A 27771-nucleotide genomic window follows, 5' to 3' on the forward strand; every position below is an offset into this window, starting at 1 on the left:
TAAAATATGTTGAAGTCTAATATATATACAAGGTGATAAGAAGAATAAATATTTAAAAACCTAAGATATATGGATTAGTATTATGTATGCCATGTTTTAAATAAATAATGTTTCTGGTTTTGTGGAATACTATCTTTTCAACTTAAAATTTATTTTCCTTAATTGCAGCATCATGGAAAAATTAAGAAAACCAGCTTTCTAAAAAAACACGAAAAGGTATTTACATTTTAATTTCTCTAATGGAAGAAACTTAAGAAATGAGGATAATATAGGGAATAGATACATCTATAATTGTATTTGTCATTTGAATATAGGAACTTATTTGTGTTGATATGGTACCGTTATACTGTAATGGTACAGTATATGTACCGGTTTTGTACATATACTGTACAAAACAGTATATGTACTGTTATGTTATGTTGAATACAGTGATTGAAGGCACATTTAAGTGAGCAGGTGCTGGAGATTAAAACTGAGTTGACAAAGTTTTTTTAATGTCTTAGTAGATGAAGCAGTTTACCCTGGATTATTTAGTTAAATACAGCCAATTGAATACAGGCATTTTCCTCTTTTCTTTCTCCTTTGAAGCACCCACGACAATGACATTGAAGAAATAAAAAAGGTAAACTCATAAATACTAAGCAGATGAGAGATCCCCGGAAATTGGAATTGCGTGGTAGATAGATATTGAGGTGACCAAGCAGATTAGAGAAAACGCTAAAACCTAAGCCTCAAACTTAGCTGATTTGGCCTTAGGAATCTGGAAAAAGCTTAGGGATTAAAAGCACTAAGTACTTTTGAAGGTGGGGTCAGGTAAGGTTGAAACTGGTGAAAGCAACATTTAGACCATTCAGATCATTTCTTCCACTTTGTATGTCCAAACCACTGTTGCTTCTCTTGTTGGAAGATGGAGAATTTTGAACTATAAACTCTGCACTATAGAAACTGCAAGTTTTGTTTCCCTTATTCCCCAAACCACTGTTGCTTCTCTTGTCAGAATATGGAGAATTTTGAACTATAAACTCTGCACTATAGAAACTGCAAATTTTGTTTCCCTTATTCTTAAAGGCAGTTTTGCTCAATTCCAGGACTTCCTGACTCCAGAGCCTATGATGATGTTTACCACTGTTCTTGAACTCCTACAACAGACAAATGGTTAACGTTTAGAATTTTTATTATTTATCTGTTTTTGAGACAGGGTCTCACTTTGTCACCCATGCTGCAGTGCAGTGGCATGATCATGGCTCACTGTAGCCTCAACCTCCTGAGCTTAAGTGATCCTCCTATCTCAGCCTCCCTAGTAGCTGGGACTACAGGCACACACCACCATGCCTGTAGAGAGAGGGTTTCATCCAAGACTCATCTAAGCCCAGGAGTTCGAGGCTGGTCTCAAATGATCCACTCCTCTCAGCCTTCCAAACTGCTGGGATTACAGGCATGAGCTACCATGTGTGACCTAATGTCTCAAATTTTTAAAGACTCATTACAAACCAATAAGAAAAAGACAAAATTCAATAGCAACATGGATAAATGATACAATAAGAAACCTGAATGTCTAATAATCATGACATGATTATCAGCCTTATTCACTAATGAGAGAAAAAGTTAAAACAACAGTGAGATATTTCATTCTCTTGGTTTGACAAAACTAAAAAAGTCTGTGATTTCAAGTGCTGGTGATAATGTAGAAGAGTGAGAGTCTGCCTATTATGCAGGTTGACAATATCTACTGAAGTTAATATGTTAATATTAGGATAGACTGGTTATGCTTGTAGTAAAAAGCAAACCTCGGCCAGGTGCGGTGGCTCATGCCTGTATTCCCATCACTTTGGGAGGCCGAGGCGGGTGGATCATGAGATCAGGAGATCGAGACCATCCTGGCTAACATGGTGAAACCCCGTCTCTACTAAAAATACAAAAACTAAAATTAGCCGGGCATAATGGCGTGCGCCTGTAGTCCCAGCAGCTCGGGAGGCTGAGGTGGGAGAATGGCATGAACCTGCGAGGCGTAGCTTGCAGTGAGCTGAGATCACGCCACTGCACTCCAGCCTGGGCGACAGAGCGAGCCTCTGTCTCAAACAAACAAACAAAACCCCCAAACCCATGGTGGCTTTACACAACAGAAGTTTTATGTTGCTTACAGCATAACTGAATATGAATTGAGTGGCCCTCTTTCATCTTACAGTGATATGAAGTGAAACATTTTGGCTTCTGAAGTTGCCACTAAAGGGAAGGAAGGTGTAAGACCAGGCTTGGAAGTAGCTTACATCACTTCTATTCATATTTCATTGGCCCAGCAGAACCCAGTTACATGACCTCTATCTAACTGCACGAGAGACTGAGAAATGTAGTCTTCTTGTGTGTCAGAGAAGAAACATTGTTGGCAAACACTAACTCTGCCTTGTACTTTAATCCAGCAGTCATACTTAGAGAAACACACATGTGCACAAGGAGAAATGTACAAGATTGTCACAGGATTATTTGTAATAATAATGAATCTTTTTAAGTAGTCGTAAAATGGAATTCTGTAAGGTAATTTAAAAATGAACTAGAGCTACATGTATCTATATGGATAAATCTCAGAAAGCAATTGGTAGAGAGGTATGTTCAAAATGATATCATTTATATAAAATTTTAAACCATGCAAACAATGCTGTGTATTGTTTGTGGATACATATGCAGTAGTATAAAACTTTCATGAGAATACATCAAATTCTAGATAGTGGAATTTTTCTAGAGAAGGAAAGGGAGAATAGGATGGGAGAAGGTTCAAGGAAGCTTCAGCTTATTTGTAATGTGATCTAATGTTTTATTTCTCCGCATGTATTGCACAGTATATTTGATAAAATTGAGTGGTGAGTCCATTGGTATTCATTATATTCACTTCTGTACACTTTTATATATTTGAAGTATTTAATAACAAAAGCATACAAAATTTAAGACCTGGAAAATAATTTCTAACTGAGGTTAAAAACTTCATTGTATAATTCTGAGTAGGTATTCTTCTTTACATTCATTCTTCTTTTAAATAAATATTTACTCCCATGCATGTAAATATAGTTTCCAATTTTATTTGCCATTGCTAATATAAAGTACTTATTTGTGGCTGGGTGCACAGGCGCCTGCCTGTAATTCTAGCACTTTGGGAGGCCAAGGTGTGCGGATTACTTCAGGTCAGGAGTTCGAGACTAGCCTGTCCTACATGGCAAAACTAAAAATACAGAAGTTAGCCATGTGTGGTAGTGCATGCCTGTAATCCCAGCTACTTGGGTGGCTGAGGTACGAGAATCACTTGAATCTGGGAGGTGGAGTTTGCAGTGAGCCAAGATCATGTCACTGTACTCTAGCCTGGGTGACAGAGTGAGGCTCTGTCTCAAAAAAGGAAATAAATATTTATTGGCTATTAAAATTACCTGCTAATAGAATGGAACTTGAGCATTGTCTCATTTCTGATGACATGAATTATACTATATGAGTTCATATACAAGTATGAACATTTTACAATCTTGAAAAATTTTTTTAAATTCTACATTGTTTTAGGCTGATAGCTCATTTGCTTTATAAAGTATTTTATTAGTTTTCTAAGTTAAGCTATGACTTACTGTAATTGATCCTTTTAGAGCTACTAATGTTGAACAAATAAATTTTCCTGGCAGTGGTACAAAGAGGGATTGTGAGAAATAAGTAGTAAGCTCTAGTCTACGATTTAGGAATCTGGTTTGGTTATTATCTTGGATTTGGCGAAATCACTCAACACCTGGTTGGTTATAACAGCAAAATAAGAGGCATATGTAGGACTAGACTGGATGACTGTGAGTTCTTTAATTAATATTTGTTGATACTAAGTCAGAAATCTTGAGGAATATGTTAAAAGATAAATCATGGCTGAGTATGGTGGCTCAGGCCTGTAATTCTAGCACTTTGGGAGGCAAACGTGGGGAGGATTGCTTGAGGCCAGGAGTTTAAGACCAGTCTGGGCAACATAGTGAGACCCTGTCTTTACAAAATAATTTGTAAAAATACCCAAACATTGTGGTGTATGCCTAGAGTCCTAGCTACTCAAGAGGAGAGTCTAAGGTGGGAGGATGGCTTGAGCCCAGGAATTCAAGGCTGTAGTGAGCCATGATTGCGCTGCCACTGCTTTCCAGCCTGGATGACAGTGGACCTTGTCTCTAAACAAAACAAACTTAAAAAAAGGATAAATCATGATCATATCAGGTAAACTTTTAACTTACAGATTGCAGGTTAGATTTGTTAGCATTTTTAGGGGAACTATAAAAAACATAAGTACATTGTTACTGCTAGTTTTATAGTATAGAAAGTGAGTGCTGTGGTATAAGAAGAAAATCCATGTTTTTGTTTTGTTTTTTATAGACGAGCAATCATCTCCTTGGACCAAAACCATTTCCACTAGACAGATTATTAGCAATATTATACAGTATCGTGGACAGCAGAGTTGCTCCAACAGCAAATATTTTTTCCCAGGTAAGCTTAATCATAGATTATTATCTGTCATCTTTGTGGGATTCTTCAGAAAGTAGAGTCGATAGAATTCCAGGTGTTCACAGTTTTGTTCCATGTATGTTATTGTTTTAACTATATAATGAACCATGTTTTTGGTAAGTAATTGAAAATTACGTCTATAGAATCTTTGGAGGTATCACTGTCACTAAATTTGCATATGTTTACAAGTATAACCTCGTGGCAAATAATTTAATTTGGCTCTTTTTCAATAAAGGAATTTTTAAAATTAAATGATCATAATTATCTTGCTAATTAAACAAGTGGCTTGATGACTAAGTTGATGAATTGTAATTTAATGAAAACAAAATTTAAAAAAATTTTTGTAAGAGAGTAATCTACAATGTCCTTATTCCTCATCTATGTACTTTGCAGATAGATGTGCTTTTATTAAAAAATGCAATTTTCCAGAATAATTAAGTTCTCAGAATTTCACTAGGTGGCAGCAAAAGCATAAAAATAGAAAATATGACTTTTTAAAAAAACAAGTAGTTACGGTTTGTTTTTTAGTTGACATTTTAAGAAAAAACAATTTATTAAAATTATAATAGATTTCTTAAATGGTCCAGAAAAACAATGCTTAGCACATGGTACAAGTGGATAGAAGAAAAAGCAAAATGATGTAACTAGTATTTATTTAAAAGCAAAGTCATGTCAGATATTACAGTGAGCATTTTGTTTTCTCTATGCATTTTTAGGTTGAGAAATATGTAAATAATATTTACATTTTAATTAATTCACTGAATAAATCTGGCACTAGAATAGCTGTCAGACTTTGTAATCTAATGTGTGCTGGTAACTTTTAATTTTTCATTTAGAGGAGAGTTTGAGTAACAAATATAGTCTCGATTTTCTCAACATTGAATTTAGATAGTTTTTATAAATGTCTGCATGTATAGAAAATTGTATCTGCATTTATTGTGTTCTTGAAGAAACTCAGTTCACTCAGTTACTAGGCTGCATAAATAGCTAGCTAGATAGGTTGATAGCTAGCTAGATAGGTAGGTAGATCACTAAAGCTGATAACTTTTTTAAAAAGTTACGGGGATTTTTCCCATATATATTTTTAAAAAGCTTGGTCTGAAATTGGTTTTTAATCAAACTTTACATTTTATTAATAGCTTTTTACATACAACATAGGAATTTTTTGTTTTGTGTTTACTGGTGCAGTAACTCTAGATTAGCAGGTATTTTGAATTATCAGGTCTTTATTATAAGCAATTGAGCCTTACATTAGGTCGGAGAGATTAAAACAACTTTTGCAATATGATGCAATGAGTAAACCTTTGAGCTGTAAAGCTTAGGGAAGTGAGACAGACAGTGCTTTTGAACAGAGCAGAAACATGTTTGCATCACATGTGATTGTACTTCTCAGGTGCCCACAAATTACCTGTGTGAGGGGCACAATGAAGGATAGTACATGTTTTTTCTTTCAATGAGCTTATAATTTATTCCAGGGCATTAAAATGTACACATGAAAATACTTTCTTAAGGCTGTAAATGAATGCTAGGTAGTGCTCCTGAGGAGTTTAGAGCAGAAAGAGATCACTTCTAGATTGGGCAGGATGAAAGAATTCACAGAAGATGAAAAATGAGATGAGGCTTGGCTGTGGAGAATGAGTAGGAGTTTTTGTTTTTTAAATATTTCTAATTTACATTAGTGATACATGTTTATTACACAGAAATGTGTAAATGGGTAAATAGAGAAATAGTAGGTTATAATCAACTGATAACCTTATTTCCAAAGGATAGAGTTTAGGTTAGAGATTCAGAAAGAAAGGTTAATATGATCCGAAGAAAGGTATCCGAAGAAAAGTACTTGAACTTATGAACTGTCACCCTGGTTTGGTTGGAATTCAATGGCGTTATATTGTCGTAGTAGTAATCATTGTAGTTGTGATTTTAGCAGTAGCAGTCATGGTAACACTACTGCCACCACATGTCACACCTTACTATTGGTACCTTACATATTGTACTTTACATTCATAGAGCATTTTCTGTTTTTAGAAATAAACTCTTCGGCAATTTTATCCTCTGGGGAAAAAATATAGCAATTAAAAACAATGGGAAGCTTCTGGTTTAGAGATTTACTAGCTGCTCTGAGCCTTTGGCTGTGATGAACAATGTCAGCAGTCTTCGTGGTTATAGCAGTGTGAGTAATATTACGTAGTTAAGAAAACAACTTGGCCCAAAATGCATCTTTGTCTGTTTATGAAGTTAAATTTTTTTCAAACTTGACAATTGTAGTTGCTGATTTTTTTATTCTTTATCTCTTCTAATTAACATTTTGTAATCAAAACGATAAATTTGTATATTTAAAGTATTGTTATACATGAATTTAGGTTAATTTAATAGCAAGTCATTTAGGAACACGATCTTAGTTATTCTCATTGGGTATACAAAGAGTCCGGGAGTATGTAGGGATAGATGCAACTAGTTCTAAGGAGTTGATCTTTACTTTTGCTTGGTCAGTAAAGTATCCAAGAAAATCTAATAACATAGCTATTGTGTTCAAGAACAAAATGTGGCAGGACTCTCATCCAAAGAGTATTTCTCCCACATGCCTTGTATTTTCTTCTTCCCATTGACTCCCAGTGACCTTTTCTATTTTTCTTCTTTCTCCTTTTATTCTTCTATCAAAATTATACTCTTAACCATGGGAATGGCAGTTTGTATTTAACCTACATACGCTTAATTTAAGTGAAAAACAGAAACACATTTGTTTTGAAAGTGCTTATTTGGTACCAACACTAGATGGCAGTGTTTTGGCATTCTAGCTTTAAGATGAGCCAGGCAAACAGACCTTTTACCTGTTAATACTGTCTCTGACATCTAGAGAAATTTGTTAACACACTGAGTCATTTGAATGGAAATAAAATTGCTGAAAAATGTAATTATAAACACGTATGTGTGTATTTACACTTTTATGAAAATGTAAATAAAATTGGCAGTGAATTATATTTTGTACCTGGAAGTAAATTGCTTTTTATTAGTTATAATGTGTCTATATGAGATGATCATGTGTTATTTTTGTATTCACCTGTTTTAAGAATTTATTTTATAGTGATATGTTATTTTTATATCTGGATTTACTGCTTAAATAATTGTTTAAACTTCTTTCGTGTATAAATTGATCATGTATGATATAGACATTCAGAATTCTCCTGAAGCAAAAGTTTATTTCCATTGTATTTCATTTAAATCTAATCTATTCTAAAATAAAGTTATAAAAATAGTAACTCAAGGACTCTTTAAAGTTTATTAAAATTCTGGTTGAGAATAATAAATTTATAATAGTACTAGCAGCAATATTGTATTGTAGTTGACATTATTCTGAATTTTTTTATTCTCTATTGAATTTTAAATAAAATTCTATTCATTAACCCTTTAGTCTCCCAAGTAAAGAGAATAGTAGCACATTTAACGTTTTATGTTAATGTTCAGATTTATTGAACTTAAATATGACTTAGAACTTTTTTTTCAGATTATTATTTTAATCTTACCTGGTTTTTACCTGTAGTACAACTTTGCAGTCATTATCTTGGGTCATTTTTAAAATTTTCATTCCATTAAGATAAATGTAGCCTTTCTATATATGCCTGAACTTCATGGGTGACAAAGCATCAATTCTGGTATTTATTCTTTTCTCCTTTCCTTTCTGCTCTCATCATAAGATAGAATGGAATACATGCAGTAAGTGGGTAAAGTTTTTAGGTATTCTTTCTAAATTTTTAATTTGATCAGATATGGTTTTGAAGACCATTTGTCAGCTTTTAAAGAAATACTGTTGTCTTTTTTTCCAGAAATATATTAAAGCCAGGTTATGCTTTTTAATTTTATCTTTTTTTCTTAAAAGAAAAAACTATGGGAATTTCTGAATTATCTATTTCATTCTTTTTATAGTTCTATATCTTTTCTTACTCATTCTTACCTCCCCCACCCCAGTACTGTTGAGTTAGGTAAGAGCAATAGGAGTACAGTTCTTTAAGATTGTCAGAGATATCATTTATACCAAGAAACAGCTGAAAGATAAGAAAATGAGCATAGTTCTTTTTAAAAAACAGTTCTGTGTACCATATTGACAAGTTGTATTTTTCCATAATTAATACCTAATTTCTGAGTGGTTTCATACTTAGTTGTACATAATAAAAAATTTAGAGTTTTTTCAAATTTATTTTCATGTATAAAAACAAACATTTCATAGCATAGTTTAATATACAAATATATATTTTTTCTGTTTGTACCTTCTCTGCTTATGAACTCATGTCATGATACTATGGATACACTTGGAGTTATTTGTTACATCAATTTAACTTTTTGGTCATGAATCAACAATCGTTTCTTACAGAGGTTTTATTTATTGTAATAGCATTTAGACAACCTTACTACTCATTTAGGTGTTGTTTTATAAGATATATAGGATATGTCCAAACCAGTTGTTTTTCCCAAATGAATTTATCATCAATCAGAAAGCAGAATGATAATTTAGTTGTTTTATCTATGAAAATTTTTTTTGCAAATACTTCATCTGTAATTCACCACAACTGTAGGAAGATGTTTTTGCTATACTGTACTTGTTAAGGTAGCTAACGTTTTATTATGCCAAGAGTAGATTTTGGCATATTTCTTCAGATACAGGTAGATATGTGGTAAATTTATATAGTTTTCAGTTTTCTAAAGAGGAGATGTTGTTAATTTTTAATTCTAAAACATTTATAAATAAAAATATTTTAATCTAATTCACATTTGAAGTTCAAAGTCAGTATTTTTTTTCCATGGTTGGAATTAAATGTATCTTTCTCTGCTTAAAATTTCATTTAACAAATATTTACTAAGTGTCTACTATGTTTCAGACATTGTCTTGGATAAAGAGAATACAGAAATGAAGATGTGTCTGTGGATTCCACAGCCCTTCATTTGTACTGGTACAGCCACCAGATTCTATTTTATACGTTTAGAGTTAATGGTGTATATATGTATTTACTGTGAGGACATATATATGCTGAAGGAACTAATACTTAAATGCTTAAAGTGAATGTTAATAAGTACTGAAAGTGAATAGGTTTTACTTAAGTAGTTCTTAATATTTGATAACTTAGATATTTAAGTGTCTTCTACTGAGTCATAACAAACCTGTTTGTTGAATATTTCTTTCTGACATGCCTTGAACTTAGTGTTTGAAGCAATGATTGTTTGATATTTATAACTAAATTTTGTTAATACCCAATTAAATTTAGTTATGACATTGGTGTCAGACAATCTCAGGACTTGGAACTTAAGTTATGGACAAGTAATCAATATATTGTATATGGTCTAGTATATACAGTCTGAGTAGCTTTTCTTAAAAAGTTACATGGCTATATTTGAAATATTCATAATGGAAAATTGTACTCATGTCCTTTTTTAATATACATTATTTCAAACTACTTTTATAGATTTTTAACCAAAAGCACTTTAAATAATTTTATGAAGACTTTATCATTGTAAAATGTCTTTACCTTGAAAGTTAATTTGCATATTACATAACATTTTATTTATATTTCTACAAAAAGTAGCTATATTCATGAAATGCTAGTCAGATAACACTAGAAATCTAGTAGATAAAAATATCTAATCTATTTAGTAATCAGATGACAATTTGAATCTTATAAAGAGTAACATCCTAAAATCTAGCTGTAAGATATTTATATAAATTGATTTCAGTGTCGGCATTATCTTTATAGACATTAAATTTGGTGACTAAAAGTGACAGTTTTCCTTAAAATTCCATGGATACTAAAGTATTAGAAATGTGAAGAGCTCTTCCTTTGCAATTTCTCTGCGTTTCGTTTGTCCTGTACGAGCATTCCAGTGTTTCTGTAGTATTTGACTGTAATACTTGATGTTATTAAGGTAAATTATGTAAATCATAGAAAATAGCTTGAATGCTAACATTTCCTAATAATCTTACTATGTTTTTTTCTTAACAACAACTGAGATTGTGAGGCATTCCATTCCAAGGATGGTAAAGGAGCCTTACTTAATGCCTACTTTGCTGATGAATAGGTCAGCAGGGATGCTGTTTGATAGAGGCCGGCTCTTTTCTAGATGCTAAGAGCGTCACCGCCATGATGCTCAGTCTCCACTGGTGCGGTAAATGAGATTCTCAAACACTACTACCCCTGGTGTGGACATATTACTGTTCTGCCGTCAGACCACTCTGCGTAGATGCCTACTTCAGGAGATTTTTTAAAAAACTGTTTTGGGATGTTTCAGGTTTGCAAAGAGTAAAGTTAACCTATGATTTTTACTAGCTGTACTACTGTTGTAAGGAATACCAATATTAATTATTACCAAGGATACTAAAAAGCACGGCATATTTTATTTTACTGCCCAAGGATGAAAAGATTGTTTTTCTTGTTCTCATATGTAAAAGAACAGTGTTTTCCCCTGCTATTTTCTTATCTTCTCTAAATCTGCTGTTAAATTTCTTAGTGTAATCTCTTTGCCTTTGTGAAAGTATCAGTCCAGCAATAGGCATTTTTACTGAACTCTAGAAAAATGAAACCAGTGCCTAAGGGTGACATGTAAAAAACTGCCTAAGGAGTTTAAAAATTTGCATAAATTATGCTTTCTACTTTTGTATAAAATAATACATTGGTACTTTATTTTTGTGGGTAATATTTTATAATTACCTTTCTCAAAGCTTAGTGTTGCTTCCAATAAGTTTACTAAATGTATATCCTTTATTCACATTTTTTGGGGAAATATATTAAACCCCAATAAATTTTATTTAACTTGGCAGATTTTTAGCTGACAACACACAAAAAAGTTTGTATGGATATGTGTTTGCAAATGCATGTTTAAGAGATTCCGTACTACTAATATATAGTGGCTGTATAGGCAAATTTGTGCATTAGATAGAACTTAACGACTAGATTGTTTAAATGAGAAGAGTTTTAATAGGAACAGATTAGGAGATAAATGATTTAGAAAAAAATCTTCATTATGGAAATGTGTGGTACTTTTAAAAATACTTCTGGCTGGGCACAATGGCTCATGCCTATAATCCTAGCACTTTGAGAGACTGGGGTAGGAGGATCATTTGCGCCCAGGAGTTCGAGACCTGCCTGGGCAACATAGTGAGACCCTGTATCTACAATAAATAAATTAGCTGCTTGTGGTGGTGTGCGATTGTAATCCCAGCCACTCTAAAGGCTGAGGTGAGAGGATCACTTGAGTCAGGAGGTCAAGACTGCAGTGGACTGATTGCACCACTGCACTCCAGCCTGGGTGATAGAGCAAGACTCCACCCCCACAAAAAACAAAATCTATAGAAGATGATTAAAAGACATGTTGGGCTGGGCGCGGTGGCTCAAGCCTGTGATCCCAGCACTTTGGGAGGCCGAGACGGGTGGATCACGAGGTCAGGAGATCGAGACCATCCTGGCTAACACAGTGAAACCCCGTCTCTACTAAAAAATACAAAAAACTAGCCGGGCGAGGTGGCGGGTGCCTGTAGTCCCAGCTACTCGGGAAGCTGAAGCAGGAGAATGGTGTAAACCCGGGAGGCGGAGCTTGCAGTGAGCCGAGATCTGGCCACTGCACTCCAGCCTGGGCGACAGAGCGAGACTCCGTCTCAAAAAAAAAAAAAAAAGACATGTTGGTGCTTAAAGAAGATTTCCAGTAAGAAATTGTCTTGATTCCTTGTCAGCACACAATGAATTGGAGATTTTTGAAGCACACTGGCCACACCTGCCCATCTATAGACATACTGCAGTAGCTGGTGCTGCAGAGAAGTCTTTATCTTTTCTCCTTGATGAAAAATTAGGGTTCTTAGGCCCAGGTAGCCTTTAGAACCTGAGTGCTCCCTCACCTTTGGCCACTATGAATGGTGGTGGTTAATTGAATTCTTAGAATCAAAAGTAATCATGCCTCCATAGTTAACAAGAAAGGGAACTAGGTTTACCCAGAGCTGTTGTATCTACTCCCTTGGGGTTAAATGCTGTGTGTATGTTGGTGGCTTTTGAAATACATATTTCTAGTGCTTGTTCTCTGGTTCTCCATGCAAATTGCCAGCTGAACCTGAACTGTACCTGGATGACCCATATATGTCACACACTGGTGTGCCCCAAACCAAATCATTCCCTAAATCTTTCCCTGGGTTTTCAGCCTCACCTAGATTTCAAAACTAACCATTTATTAATTCATCCATTACTAATCACCTACCATGTAGTATACACATTATTAGGTGCTAGAAAAACCAAGATAATATACAGTTTCTAGTTTTTAGTTTAGCTAAATGGAGAAATTGTCTCTGAACCGTCTCATTTTCTCCCCTTCATTTACTTGGTCAAGTCCAGTCTATTTTTCCTCCTAAATACAAATGTCTCTTAAATATATTCCTTTTTTTCCACCCTCACTGACATTACCTTAAATTGGTAGCTTCCTTATTAGGCAGTTGCACCAGCTTTCTATCTGGTCTCTTTGTCACTAGGCACTTGCTGGTTCATCATCCATACAGTCATCAGCATAAATCTTGAAAAATAAATGTGGTCTTTCTTTTCTGGTTACACTTTTTGATGAGTTACATTATCTACAGAACCAAGTCTACATTCAGTAGCATTTATTGCAAGGTCCTTCATAATTTGGCCCCGATTTCTACCCCTTCCTTCATTCACCATATATACCATTCACAATAAGCTGTTTCCTCCCTGAAAACACACTCACTTTAAATTATATTGTTGCATATACTCTCCCCTTACAACTATCAAGCTCTCTTTTTACGCATCATGGTCCATCTCCCAAATGTCATTTCTCAATGAAGCTGCACTTTGCCTCCCTCCCTTTTAGTTCATTTTCTTCTCTACAATCAGATAATTATGTTTATGCATATTATAATACTAACATAGCAGTCATTTTATGTCATTTCCATTTGATGTGTTTGTCTCCAACTACCCTGATGTTTGAGGGCATAGACGATGTCTGTTCATTTTTGTATGTCTTGCACAATGCCATCCATGAACATGAGAGTCATTCACTGAATAACCTCCCATTCTCCTTACATGTAGTTATGGTCTTGGTGGTTGCTAAAGATTTGCAGTCAGTTTGCATGCTAAAAAGTTCCAGAGATTAGAGGCTTTATCTTCAGTTGCTCTATGTATAAACATACATGCTACTTTTTGTTTATCTGAGCCTATTTGAAGACTAGCAAACCATTCTCCTTTTTTTTGTTTTTTTTGAAATGAAAAATCATGGTGGTGATTTAAAGTTGAACTGCTTTGATGTTATTTGCCTATTTCTGCCCTGTGCTGCATTTACCACCTCTGCTTTGTGTGTGTAAAAATGTCAGTTGAGCTCTCTTGATATATGCCATGAACTGTCAAGTCTCCTGAATTCAGATCAAATGTGGTGCTTGTTGGGTTGTGTGGAACTCATACACTGACATTTCATGTGTTAAGTTCATTTATTTAAATAATTTAGTATGTTTCAGATTGTTAAGCTACTCCAGGACAAGCAGGATAGGATATTTCATAAGTCAGTGGACATATAACAACCTGTGAACGTATAAAAATAATGAGCATGTTAAAAATTAATTACAGTTGTAAATTGATTTTCTTTTGTTGGCAGAAAGAACAGTTTATTAGCCCAAGAACAGGTTCACACTGTTTTTACATCAAGCATTTCCAGCTGAAGCTTGTTAGTGGCTGCCTCTCAGATTAAGGAAAAAAAATCCTCACTGTGGTACATGAACTCCTATTGTTATGACATAAATAATCAGCTCATCCCCTACACAGATGAGAACAAAGGACAAAATAGTACACAGAGCAAAGATTAAACAAATATCATATAACCCCATTTAAGATGTAAATCTACAAATATTGTACACATAAAGAGATTTTCATTTTTCATTTTTCTTTGTGAATGCCTCAGTCACAACGTAAGACCTAGTCAAAGGAAAAGGAATATATACTGTGGCTTTTGAGTCAGATAGATTGATTATTTTAAGCTAAGGTGAAATAACATACGTTAAGCAGTGTCAGAATGCTGCTAATGTGTGAAAGCTAGGGAAGTACTATTCTCTTTGATAACAGGATGCTTCAGATTTTTAGGGGATTTGTTTAAACTGAGGAGGACAAAATAACAATTTTTATTTTGAGGAAAAACATCAGTGGAAAACATGACTAAAACCTTAGTAGTAAAACCACTGACTTTTAATACAATTTTTTAAAACCAAAAACAAAACTTTGTTCTGTATTTTCTAACATGAAATCTAAATCCTGACTTTGAAAAAGAGAACCCACTCCCTAAGCTCCTTTTTTATTCATTTGACTTTGAGTTTGACAAAATGGACAAGAAAAGCAGCTGTGGAAAGCAGTATATAATCCCCTAAAATCTGAACATTACTGACAATAGAATATATCTTCATAGGGTGTAGAAACCCAGAAAGGGAGTTATAATTTTCCCACAAAATTTAAATTTACCTAAATAATTAAGATGACTTTGCTTGAAAATGGTTCTAGGGTTTCAGAAAAGGACCTTTTCATTACCCTTGCTTTTAATGTATTTTAGTATTTTATGAGTTGTAGTTGTGAATGTTTTTGTAAAGAAACTGCTTTGGGATACCATCTTCAATGTAATCTAAAAATTTCTGAATTTAAGAGATCATGCTTTCCCCCAACCTTAAATTTACTTTTTTTTTTTTTTTTTTTGAGACAGAGTCTTACTCTGTTGCCCAGGTGGGAGTGCAATGGCACAATCTGCTCACTACAACCTCTGTCTCCCAGGTTCAAGCGATTCTCCTGCTTCAGCCTCCCAAGTAGCTGGGACTACAGGCATGCACCACCACACCCAGCTAATTTTTGTATTTTTAATAGACCTGGGGTTTCACCATGTTGGCCAGGCTGGTCTTGAACTCCTGACCTCAAGTGATCCGCCTGCCTCGGCCTCCCCAAGTGCTAAGGTTACAGTTGTGAGCCACCATCCTTGGGCAATATTTACCTTTTAAAAGTTAAACCTTAAAAACAGCAATTTAATGTTTAATGTAATATATAATCTGACTTATGAAAAATTAACCTGTCATTAGGTTAAATCAATTCCACATTAATGTTTCACTTTTGTGACATCAAACTCACACATCTAACAATTTTGTTCACAGTATTGTTCATTGTTACTTCTCAAGGTTATTCTATATCCCTCTGGCAGGACGTTTGCCTATACTGTATTGAGATACTTCTTTGTCCTTATTGCTACAATTTCATTTAAAGCTTTTTCTCTGTTTTACTTGCGTTGCCTGCTCTCCTGGGTTTCCTTCTTCTCCAGCATACTAATAGGTATCGCCTTCACTATAGAATGCAAGCTGGAGTTGTCATTTCCTTCTTCCATAAAGCTTTCCTAATCTCTTCCAACAAAATTATCTCTTTGTATTCTACAGCTCCTTGTTTGGGGTAGTATAAGGAATATGGGCTTTGGATTCAGATAGTATTCAAACCCAGTGCTGTTCTTAACCATTGTTAGCTTCGTGACCTTGAGCAATTTACTAACCTCTCTGATGTGGTATCCTCATCTGGAAAAGAGAGATTTATTTATAGTAATCATGGGAGGATTTTTGTGAGAACTGAGGATGCACAATGTCTGTCATAAAGCCTGGATACAATAATAAATTCCAGTCCATATACCACTAATTACCATGGTCATTAATAGTACTAATTAGTTCCTATAGCTGTCTTTCCCTGACCCCTGCCCCTCAAGTTTTGTCCATATCCTCTGCTAGAACCTGAAGGAAGGAGTGAATGCCAAAACACATAGGTGTCGTTCTCAGGAATTTTGAAAAACAGCAGAAGAAAAGATAAAAGCACATAGACTCATACTGGGGTTCTTTATTCACAGTAGCAGTAGTCTTGGCAAACCATTTTCTTTTATTTATTTATTTATTTATTTATTATACTTTAAGTTCTAGGGTACATGTGCATAACGTGCAGGTTTGTTACATATGTATACTTGTGCCATGTTGGTGTGCTGCACCCATCAACTCGTCAGCACCCATCAATTCATCATTTATATCATGTATAACTCCCAATGCAATCCCTCCCCCCTCCCCCCTCCCCATGATAGGCCCCGGTGTGTGATGTTCCCCTTCCCGAGTCCAAGTGATCTCATTGTTCAGTTCCCACCTATGAGTGAGAACATGCGGTGTTTGGTTTTCTGTTCTTGTGATAGTTTGCTAAGAATGATGGTTTCCAGCTGCATCCATGTCCCTGCAAAGGATGCAAACTTATCCTTTTTTATGGCTGCATAGTATTCCATGGTGTATATGTGCCACATTTTCTTAATCCAGTCTATCACAGGTGGACATTTGGGTTGATTCCAAGTCTTTGCTATTGTGAATAGTGCCGCAATAAATATACGTGTACATGTGTCTTTATAGCAGCATGATTTATAATCCTTTGGGTATATACCCAGTAGTGGGATTGCTGGGTCATATGGTACATCTAGTTCTAGATCTTTGAGGAATTGACATACTATTTTCCATAATGGTTGAACTAGTTTACAATCCCACCAACAGTGTAAAAGTGTTCCTATTTCTCCACATCCTCTCCAGCACCTGTTGTTTCCTGACTTTTTAATGATTGCCATTCTAACTGGTGTGAGATGGTATCTCATTGTGGTTTTGATTTACATTTCTCTGATGGCCAGTGATGATGAGCATTTTTTCATGTGTCTGTTGGCTGTATGGATGTCTTCTTTTGAGAAATGTCTGTTCATATCCTTTGCCCACTTTTTGATGGGGTTGTTTGTTTTTTTCTTGTATATTTGTTTGAGTTCTTTGTAAATTCTGGATATTAGCCCTTTGTCAGATGAGTGGATTGCAAAAATTTTCTCCCATTCTGTAGGTTGCCTGTTCACTCTGATGGTAGTTTCTTTTGCTGTGCAGAAGCTCATCGATGCAAAAATCCTCAATAAAATACTGGCAAACCGGATTCAGCAGCACATCAAAAAGCTTATCCACCATGATCAAGTGGGCTTCATCCCTGGGATGCAAGGCTGGTTCAACATTTGCAAATCAATAAACGTAATCCAGCATGTAAACAGAACCAAAGACAAGAACCACATGATTATCTCAATAGATGCAGAAAAGGCTTGTGACAAAATTCAACAGCCCTTCATGCTAAAAACGCTCAATAAATTCGGTATTGATGGAACGTACCTCAAAATAATAAGAGCTATTTATGACAAACCCACAGCTAATATCATACTGAATGGGCAAAAACTGGAAAAATTCCTTTGAAAACTGGCACAAGACAGGGATGCCCTCTCTCACCACTCCTATTCAACATAGTGTTGGAAGTTCTGGCTAGGGCAATCAGGCAAGAGAAAGAAATCAAGGGTATTCAGTTAGGAAAGAAGAAGTCAAATTGTCCCTGTTTGCAGATGACATGATTGTATATTTAGAAAACCCCATTATCTCAGCCCAAAATCTCCTTAAGCTGATAAGCAACTTCAGCAAAGTCTCAGGATACAAAATTAATGTGCAAAAATCACAAGCATTCTTATACACCAGTAACAGACAAGCAGAGAGCCAAATCAGGAATGAACTTCCATTCACAATTGCTTCAAAGAGAATAAAATACCTAGGAATCCAGCTTACAAGAGATGTAAAGGACCTCTTCAAGGAGAACTACAAACCACTGCTCAGTGAAATCAAAGAGGACACAAACAAATGGAAGAACATACCATGCTCATGGATAGGAAGAATCAATATCGTGAAAATGGCCATACTGCCCAAGGTGATTTATAGATTCAATGCCATCCCCATCAAGCTACCAATGACTTTCTTCACAGAATTGGAAAAAACTGCTTTAAGGTTCATATGGAACCAAAAAAGAGCTCGCATTGCCAAGACAATCGTAAGTCAAAAGGACAAAGCTGGAGGCGTCACACTACCTGACTTCAAACTATACTACAAGGCTACAGTCACCAAAACAGCATGGTACTGGTACCAAAACAGAGATATAGACCAATGGAACAGAACAGAGTCCTCAGAAATAATACCACACATCTACAGCCATCTGATCTTTGACAAACCTGAGAGAAACAAGAAATGGGGAAAGGATTCCCTATTTAATAAATGGTGCTGGGAAAATTGGCTAGCCATAAGTAGAAAGCTGAAACTGGATCCTTTCCTTACTCGTTATACAAAGATTAATTCAAGATGGATTAGAGACTTAAATGTTAGACCTAATACCATAAAAACCCTAGAAGAAAACCTAGGTAGTACCATTCAGGACATAGGCATGGGCAAGGACTTCATGTCTAAAACACCAAAAGCAACGGCAGCAAAAGCCAAAATTGACAAATGGGATCTAATTAAACTAAAGAGACAAACCATTTTCTAATCATCAGCACCCAATGTGAAGTATTATTTTATCTAAATGTTTTTAATATGTTAAGTATTCTTAAAACGAGTGCTTAATTTAAAATTTGTTGTTACAGCTCTAAAATGTTTTCTAGTAAACCTTTAGCACGACATATGTGTTGTATTATTTTTCATTGGGACTTGTGGATTAAATATTTGGGAACATTCATTTGTGTGGGTGACTGACTAGGGACTGATAATGCCAATTGTCCTTTTATGATGTCTCTTTCCTCATCTGTTAAGTGAGGTATTGATCTCCAAAGTTTCAAGTCCTGATGGGCAAGCTCAGAATTTTATTGTGCAATTATTTTTATGTTGAAAATTTTATTTTTAATACATTTGAAGTGCAGTTGGCTTTTATAGCCCCAAAACAAATAAAAACAACTTTTATCATCAAAAAATATATAAAGTAAGAATTTGGAAAAATAGAACACTCAGGTTGGGATTTGTATAGTAATACTTTTGCTATAATCTTCCTTTGCTGTAGAGGAAGTAGTAAGTTTTACTAGTCACAGGTTTGTGGCAACTTTGTAAGGACCTTTATGGACTCACAGCATGAAACCAGTAGCTACAAATCTTCCTTGAATCTGAGCCCCAAGTCATAACTAATCATCTGCCTTTAAGTAGGAAAGATTTAAAAATCCTTACAAATAAGGGTTAAAAAGTGTTTTTATTTTTATAAGTAGATTTTTGTAGCTTCATAGCTGCTTAAAACATTTTGAGATAAAATTTATTCTGACAGTTTAAAAGGCATTTCTCAAAGTCGTCTATATTTTGAGTATGTTATTAGTGTTTTATTTTTTAATTAAGCTTTTTTGAGATAATTATGGATTCACACACAGTTGTAAAACATAATATGTACTCTGTCTTCCTTTGTGTCCTTTACTGGTTCCCCACAATGGTAACATCTGGCAAAGCTATAGTAAAATATCACAACCAGGAAATTAACATTAATGCAATCTATGGAGCTCATTCAGATTTCCCTACTTCTATATGTATTCTTTTGTGTACATCTATATGTATTTGGTTATATGAAATTTTATCCTGTGTATAATTTTGTTAATTCACCACCACAGTCAAGACTGGTTCCATTATCACAAAGATTCTCCGTGTTACTCATTGATGACCATACCTTCCTCTCTCCCTCGCCTTCCCCAGTTCCTGTTAACTGCTAATTGCTATCTCTAGAATCTTGTCATTTCAAGAATTTGTTTAAGCATAATCATATAGTATCTAATACTTGGGAATTAACTTTTTTGAGTCAGGATAATTCCTCAGATTCATCCCAAATTTTGCATGTATTAATAGTTCATTCCTTTTAATTACTGAGGAGTATTCTATGGTGTAGATGTACCACAGTTTGTTTAACCATTCACCTGTTGGAGGACATCTGGGTTCTTTCCCGTTTTTTGGCTACTACAATTAAAGCTGTTAGGAACAATTATGTACTGGTTTTTATGTGAACATACAGTTCTCTGGGATAAATGCATAAATGCAATTGCAGGGTAATACGGTAATTGCCTGCTTAGTTTTATATAGCATATGTGTTTTACCACTTGAAGTGAAGTATGGAAACCATACTACCATTCCTTTTACTTTCCCACTTTTTCAGATACTGTCTTGTGTATCAGAAGGTGTTAAAATGTTTAATCAAATGTGATTTAGAAAACTCATGAGGAGATATTCTCTTGTATTTATCCAGAAATCTGCTGTTTCCACTGTTCGTTCTTTCACTTTTATTATTTTCTTTTGTTTGAAGAACTTCCTTTTGCTCTTCTTTGAAGATCAACTGCTAGTGACAAATTCTCTAGTTTTACCTAGTTCGAGCATGTCTTTATTTCCACTTTATTCATGAAGGACAGTTTTGCTAGATATAGAATTGCCAGTTCTTTTGTCAGGATTCCTCTTTAATCCAGGGGAGGAATGAGCCTACCTGGGTAGCCTTTTGTTGCTCAGTTGTGAATTGGGAAGTGCTGGGCTTGGTTCACCTTTCGCTCTTGGGTGGGGAATTCTAAGACTCCCGCCCTCTATATTGTTTCTGTAGCCCTAGGGTCAGTAAGCAGCCCACCTACTTCTTTCTACCTTTCAGAGTCCTCTTTTGGTCGCCTCTTATATTATTTCCAGGATTTATAGTTGTACTTAGCAGGAAAGAATAACAAATATGAATCTATGCATCATCCTGTCTGGGTGGGAAATTCTTCTGTATTTATCTTTTTTCTAACCCTCTGTCTAGGCTGTTTGTTCATGTTTGTTCTTGAAATGTGTTCCATGGTAATTCAAAGCTCAATTGAACAAGAAGCCTTCTGTAAATTAGTGCTGAAGAAAGATTACAGAATGTTTTACCATTATTATTTACAGAGCTTTTTTTCCAACAGAGATTAAATCCTTCTAAATCATTAATTTATTTACTGCAAAGTATTTCAATTCATTATTCCATGCTGGAACTAGAGACTTTGTGTAAATCACTCCCTGCATTCGGGGACCTAACAACAGGAATGACTGTTGTGTATCTCTTTTCTCTAAGTCACAGATGTGTCACTGAATAAAAAGGGTCAAAGTTAATATACTTAGCCATAGAAGACTATGTTAACTCTTTTCTGCGTATCTTCCCATTCATTAAAATTGTCAGGCGTACTCTCATTATGGATTTCTACAAGTTTCCAAACTAAGAAGGCTATTTGTCTTATCTTGGCTTTCAGCAATATTTACTCTCCCCCAAAGACCCCTGTATCCCTTGGTTGCCCATCCTGTTCTGTGTCTTTTTCCTTTATAGTACAGGTCTCAGGCAGTTAGATGGGAAAGGGTCTGCCCCACCTCTCCCTTATTTATACATATACATTCATGCACATGAAACTGAGACACCACGATGAATCTGAGTACTCACTGTCTAGAGACTTTTTGTCAGGTCCACGCTGACCATATCAGACTATGTAGGTATTAATACTAGCCTGGAGATTTGAGTTCATCATATTGTCATGAACATTTAAAGTGGAGCAAGGAAGTAAATAAATATTTTTTCTGATCCTATTCATTATTTATTTATGAGACAGAGTCTCGTTCTGTTGCCCAGGGTGGAGTACAGTGGCATGATCTTGGCTCACTGCAACCTCCACCTCCCAAGTTCAAGCGATTCTCCTGCCTCAACCTCCTGAATAGCCGGGATTACAGGCACATGCCACCACGACCGGCTAATTTTTTGTATTTTTAGTAAACACAGGATTTTGCCCTGTTGGCCAGGCTGGTCTCGAACTCCTGAGCTCAGATAATCTGCCTGCCTCAGCCTCCCAGTGTGCTGGGATTACAGGTGTGAGCCACTGCGCCCAGCCTTATTTTTAAATGCACAGTACCTAGAGTAAGTCCTTAAGAGTTTCATGGATATGTGGTTGGAAATAAAAATTATCTAATTTAAGGATTGGATAATAGAGAGGAAGGTGAATATTCTGCTATTTATGCATGTATAGAAATAATTTTTAAAGTTTTATATGTATTTTTCCATAAGTTTTCATTTAGTAAGTTAATAAACTAATACGTTTGAGATTCAAAATGTTGACTCCACTAATTAATCTTTGTGCTTGATTTTGTTTTCAATTTTACTCTAGCAAAATTTTAATAAACTGGGAAAGTACCTTTAAATATTTGGTACATTTGTTCACTCCATTTTATTATTTTTTTTATTTTATTTTATCTTATTTTGAGGCGGAGTCTCGCTCTGTCGCCCAGACTGGAGTGCAGTGGCCGGATCTCGGCTCACTGCAAGCTCCGCCTCCCGGAGTAGCTGGGACTTACGCCATTCTCCTGCCTCAGCCTCCCGAGTAGCTGGGACTACAGGCGCCCGCCACCTCGCCCGGCTAGTTTTTTGTATTTCTTAGTAGAGACGGGGTTTCACCGTGTTAGCCAGGATGGTCTCGATCTCCTGACCTCGTGATCCACCCGCCTCGGCCTCCCAAAGTGCTGGGATTACGGGCTTGAGCCACCGCGCCTGGCCTATTTTTTTTTTTTTTTTTGAGACAGAGTCTTGCTCTGTCACCCATGCTGGAGAGATGGGGTTTCACCATGTTGACCAGGCTGATCTAAAACTCCTGGCCTCAAGTGATCGACCTGCCTCTGCCTCCACCTCCCAAAGTGCTGGAATTACAGGTGTGAGCCACTACGCCTGGCCTGTTCACTGCTTTATGTAATAGATATTCTCCTGAATATCTATTGTTTGTATATTTGTATACAATTTATGTATATGAATATTTTTATGTTGAGTTTTTCAGTGATTTTCATATAATAAAGTCAACAAAAGACTGAAATGAGTTTTTAATGTGAAAAAATCACATTCTAATTTAATTGCTTTTTTTAGGTTTAGTTCTTTTAATGTATTAGCTTTTCCTAAATTAGCCCTACCCATAAAAAAACTGATCAGTCATCTTATTAATATTCTGAAAGTGCCTTTTAGCTGCTACATCTTCAGCTGAAGTGATATTATATCCTTTGCACAATTTACATGATTAATTTAGCCATGGAATCCTGGTAGAACTGAAAGTGACTTCAAGGACCTGTTTGTTCCAACTTTCTGCCTTTGGACATTTGTTATAACTAATGTGCTAAAAGTAACAAACTGTAAGGCATCTGAAAATATTCTTAAGACCCTAACTTAACTATATTAAAGACAGATTTTTTGTTTTTCTTTGAAAAAATTGTGGAAAAAGTAATTTAGCGTACAGTTTCAATTAAAGAATCTAAATATGTGAGTGTTTGAATTAACAAGAAAGTATCAGTTATGAGAAATATTATAAGGAAATGTCAGTGGCAAAGTACAAGGTAATTAATGTTTTCTTCTGTATTAAAAAAAGTACTAAGGAGAACTGCCTTTAATAATAGAGTTCAATGCATGATTTTTCAAATAGCTGTTACTAACCTATTTTAGCAAATGAATCCCTCACAGAAAAATAGAAAGGGTTGAAGTTAATATACTTAGCAATAGAAGACTGTGTTCACTCTTTACTACATATCTTCCTATTCATTAAAATTTCAGGTCTACTGTCTATTACAGATTTCTACCTGTTTCCAAACTGGGAAGGCTATGGAATTTGTCTTGTCTTGGGTTTTAGCAATACTTACTCTCCCCAGAAGACTTCTGGATCCCTTGGCTGTCCATCCTGTTCTGTGTCTCTTCTCTTCATAATAAAGGTCTCAAGCAGTTAATCTTGTAAGAGATATGAGCTCAGGGCCTGCATTTTATCATTATTAAGTGAACCTTTCTTTAAACCTCATTTCATGTCTGTTTTGTCTGGTGTTTAACATATTTTCATCATTGTTCTTTTTATTAGAATTTGTGTGACATATCTCAGTTTTGTCCTTGACCTTTAACTTTCACATATGCTTCCATTTTATATGTATCTTTTTAAAACAAAATGCAGTTTGATTTTTTCAGTCTTTTTATTTGAAGCATTTCGTTTACTTTTAATGCAATTGCTAATATAATTTTGTTTCTGTTATCTTGTTTATGCCATTTGATGTGCCTTATTTTTTTTTCTCCCATTCTGTAGATTGCCTTGTCATTTTATTGGTTGTTTCCTTTGCTGTGAAGAAGCTGTTAAGTTTGATGTAGTCTCATTTGTTTATTTTTGCTTTTGTTTCCTGTGCTTTTGGCAGCCTATCCAAAAAAATCATTGCCAAGACTAATGTCAGGAAACTTTTTTCTCTATGTTTACTTTTAGGAATTTTATTGTTTCATGTCTTACATTTAACTGTTTAGTCCATTTGAATTAATTTTTGTGAATGGTGTAAGATAAGAGTTCATTTTTATTTTTTGTGCATGTGGATATCCAATATTTCCAATACCATTTATTGAAGAGACTATCCTTTTCCCATAGTATATTTTTGGTACCCTTGTTAAAGATTAATTGACCTTATATGTGTGGTTTTATTTCTGGACTTTCTGTTCTGTGGATCTGTGTGTCCCTTTTTATGCCATTACCATACTGTTTTGATTACTATAGTTTTGTATTAATAATATACTTTGAAATCAGGAATTGTGATACCTCCAGCTGTGAAAAATGCTACTGGAATTTTCATGGGGATTGCATTGAATCTGTAGATTGCATTGGGTAGTATGGATATTTTAATAATAATAATTCTTCCAGTCCTTGAACACAGGTATCTTTTCACTTATTTGTGTCTTCTTGAATTTCTTTCATCAATTTTTTTAGCTTTTAGTGTATAAATAATTCACCTTCTTGATTAAATTTATTCTTACATATTTTATTCTTTTTGATGCTGTTGTAAATTAGATTTTTAAAAATTTTCTTTTTTGATAGTTCATTGTAAGTGTATAGACATGTTTGTTGATTTTTGTATTCTGAAATTTTACTGAAAGCATTTATTCTAACAGTTCTTCGTGCTCATTCATAGTTATAAATATTTAGAACATCCCTGTGTGGCTGAAAGATTATTATGATGATTTTTAGTTTTGAAAATTGAGGTCCACATTGTTTAACTGACCAGTCTGAAGTCTACTGCTAGCAAGTGGCAAAGATAGATCTTACTAACTTTGAATGCTTTTTTTCTCTTAAACTGTTCTCTCTCTTCCGAAATTAGAAGATTAAGTATGGAATCCAAATGGGCCCAGTGGTGAGAGTGGGAGTGAGATAATTGGATGATCTTAATACCTTAAGTGACAGCCAGACAGCTACACCTCTACGGTGGATGCAAACTTGTAGCATATACCAGATTTCTAAGTTAATGGGCAAAGAATCTTGCATCTTAGTACTAGAGGCATACTATTGGGTTTATTCTATTGAATTCTCCCTCTGACTATTTTGCAGATCATCCTAATTCTTTTAGAACACACTCTTTTCAGGCAAGAGTATAATACATCTGTTAGATGTACACTCTCTTAGCTGTGATCACAGCTTAGGCATGTTTTTAAAAAGTTTTGGAGTTGGAGTTAGGAGATTTAAGTTCTAGTCAAGTGAGTTTCTGGCACCATCCAGTAATTATCACTTTGAGCAAGTTACTAAACATCTTAGTTTTAATGTTGGTTAAATTAACAATGTGAATCTAGCAGTCTTCTAATGCAGAGGTCAGCAAACCTTTTCAGTAAAGGGATACATAGTAAATATTTTAGACTTTGCAGGCTAAGAGGCAAAATGTAGGATATTATGTAGATACCTTAATAAGTAAGAGAAAAAAACTCTTGTTACCCCACACCTCATTTGCCTGGGGTAAGTCATCCCACATGTTGGGCATGCTCTGTGCTCTGTCATCATCAACTGGAGACATTCTTGGAATAAAGCAAGAAGGGGCCTGGTGGGCATAACAGACAGGGTGGCCACCATGATCCTTTTCAGTCTATCACAGTGACACCCAGGTTCCTATGCACCCTTCTTTCCTCCCAGAGAACCTAGCTGCCTCAACAAATTTCAGAGGATTGCTAGTATGCAGATCACCTTCTGTGATCCCCCAAAAACAAAACAAAAAACTGGAAAAACTCTGTAAGTTGGAAATAAAGGAGGACTTCCAAACTAGCAGAAGAGCCAAAAAAGAAATCAAAATGGACATTCGAATTAAAAGGACTATAGAACTACTTACAAGGTAGTAAAAGTAAAAAGAGATAAGAAAATATAATTACAACAAAAGGTAAGAAAGGAATGAGAAAAAGGAAAGGAAGGACAAATAGGTCAATATAAAGGTAGAAAAAAAGTTTAGAAAATCGTTAGCTATATTAAAAACAAATGGAGTCTATGGTCCTAATGAAAGGTAAAAGTTGTCAGAGTGACTATAAAAACAAAATCCCACTATATGTTATTTACATGAGAACTGGTTTAAATTGAGAAAACATGAACCTTGAAAGTAGAATCATGAAAAGTAATGTAAGAAAAAGGCAGAGCACATAAAGGAATGCTAATATAGCTATATTAAGATTAGAAAAAAATAACATCGTAAGCTAAGACATTACTGGAGAAAAAAGGGTTATTATATTGAAAAGGTTTGTCAACAAAACGTAATTTATATCTGTATGTACGTTACCTAGTAACGTAGCTTAAAAAATACAAAGCAAAAAAAGATTCTGTGATAACAGAAGAATTTTAATACCGCTGTCAGTTTTGATCAGGCAGATTTTAAAAATGGTGTATGTAAGATTTAACCATACAAATAATGTCTATTACATACGTGTCTTGTATAATAGACATATATGTAACAAAGCAATAGACATGTAACAAAGCACATAACAGTTGCAAAATACATATTCTTTTCAACACACACACAGAATATTTATAAAAGATATTTCAAGATGTAACCTAATTATTGATACTGAATTAGAAATTAAAGTCTTAGCCTTTTGAATGCAGAGCTTTGTATTTTGATGTATTAATATAAATTGCTTTTCCAGTTGAAATAATGTTTCATATTTACTGAATATAGGATTTTCTCTACATAAGATACTCTATATGACATATTTATTATCTGTTCACCCTTGGATTTGTTAGTAAAGTAATCGCAGACTGAATACTGCATGACAATTTTTCCTTCAAAATGGTAATGGGAAATGTAGTATAGTAAGATGATCATGGATTCCTGAATTCTTGCTAAGCCAGTAGATCTGGAATATGGGGAAAGTTACTTAAGATCTCTAAAGCTCATCTATTAAAAAAAAAAAGTATAATAATGTCACCTTGTGGACATGAGAGGGTAATGAGGAATAACATGAGATAGTGTGTATAGAGTACTTAGTACCAAGCAAATTATTACTGCTATTAGTGTTTTTATTATTCATAGGATGTTTACTTAGCATCTGTAAAGTATTAGTCCCAAATTAAGTGACCATTTTAATTCCTAAGACTTATGATTAGGTATTACAGATAGCG

General features: G+C 34.8%; 1 protein-coding gene across 2 annotated transcripts in view; it reads left to right on the forward strand.

The window, feature by feature from the left end:
- ORC5 (origin recognition complex subunit 5) overlaps nt 1-27771 on the forward strand; it is an 80776-nt gene that overhangs the window by 39789 nt on the left and 13216 nt on the right. For both annotated transcript variants that reach the window (XM_033192824.1, XM_033192825.1), the window contains exons 11-12: nt 169-216; nt 4375-4485. In XM_033192824.1, coding sequence (XP_033048715.1) covers nt 169-216; nt 4375-4485 — 159 coding nt within the window. The remainder of the gene's footprint in view (nt 1-168; nt 217-4374; nt 4486-27771) is intronic.

The sequence above is a fragment of the Trachypithecus francoisi genome, unplaced genomic scaffold (genome assembly GCF_009764315.1).
Source record: "Trachypithecus francoisi isolate TF-2019V2 unplaced genomic scaffold, Tfra_2.0 Lachesis_group4, whole genome shotgun sequence".
In the NCBI taxonomy this organism is placed as follows: domain Eukaryota; kingdom Metazoa; phylum Chordata; class Mammalia; order Primates; family Cercopithecidae; genus Trachypithecus; species Trachypithecus francoisi.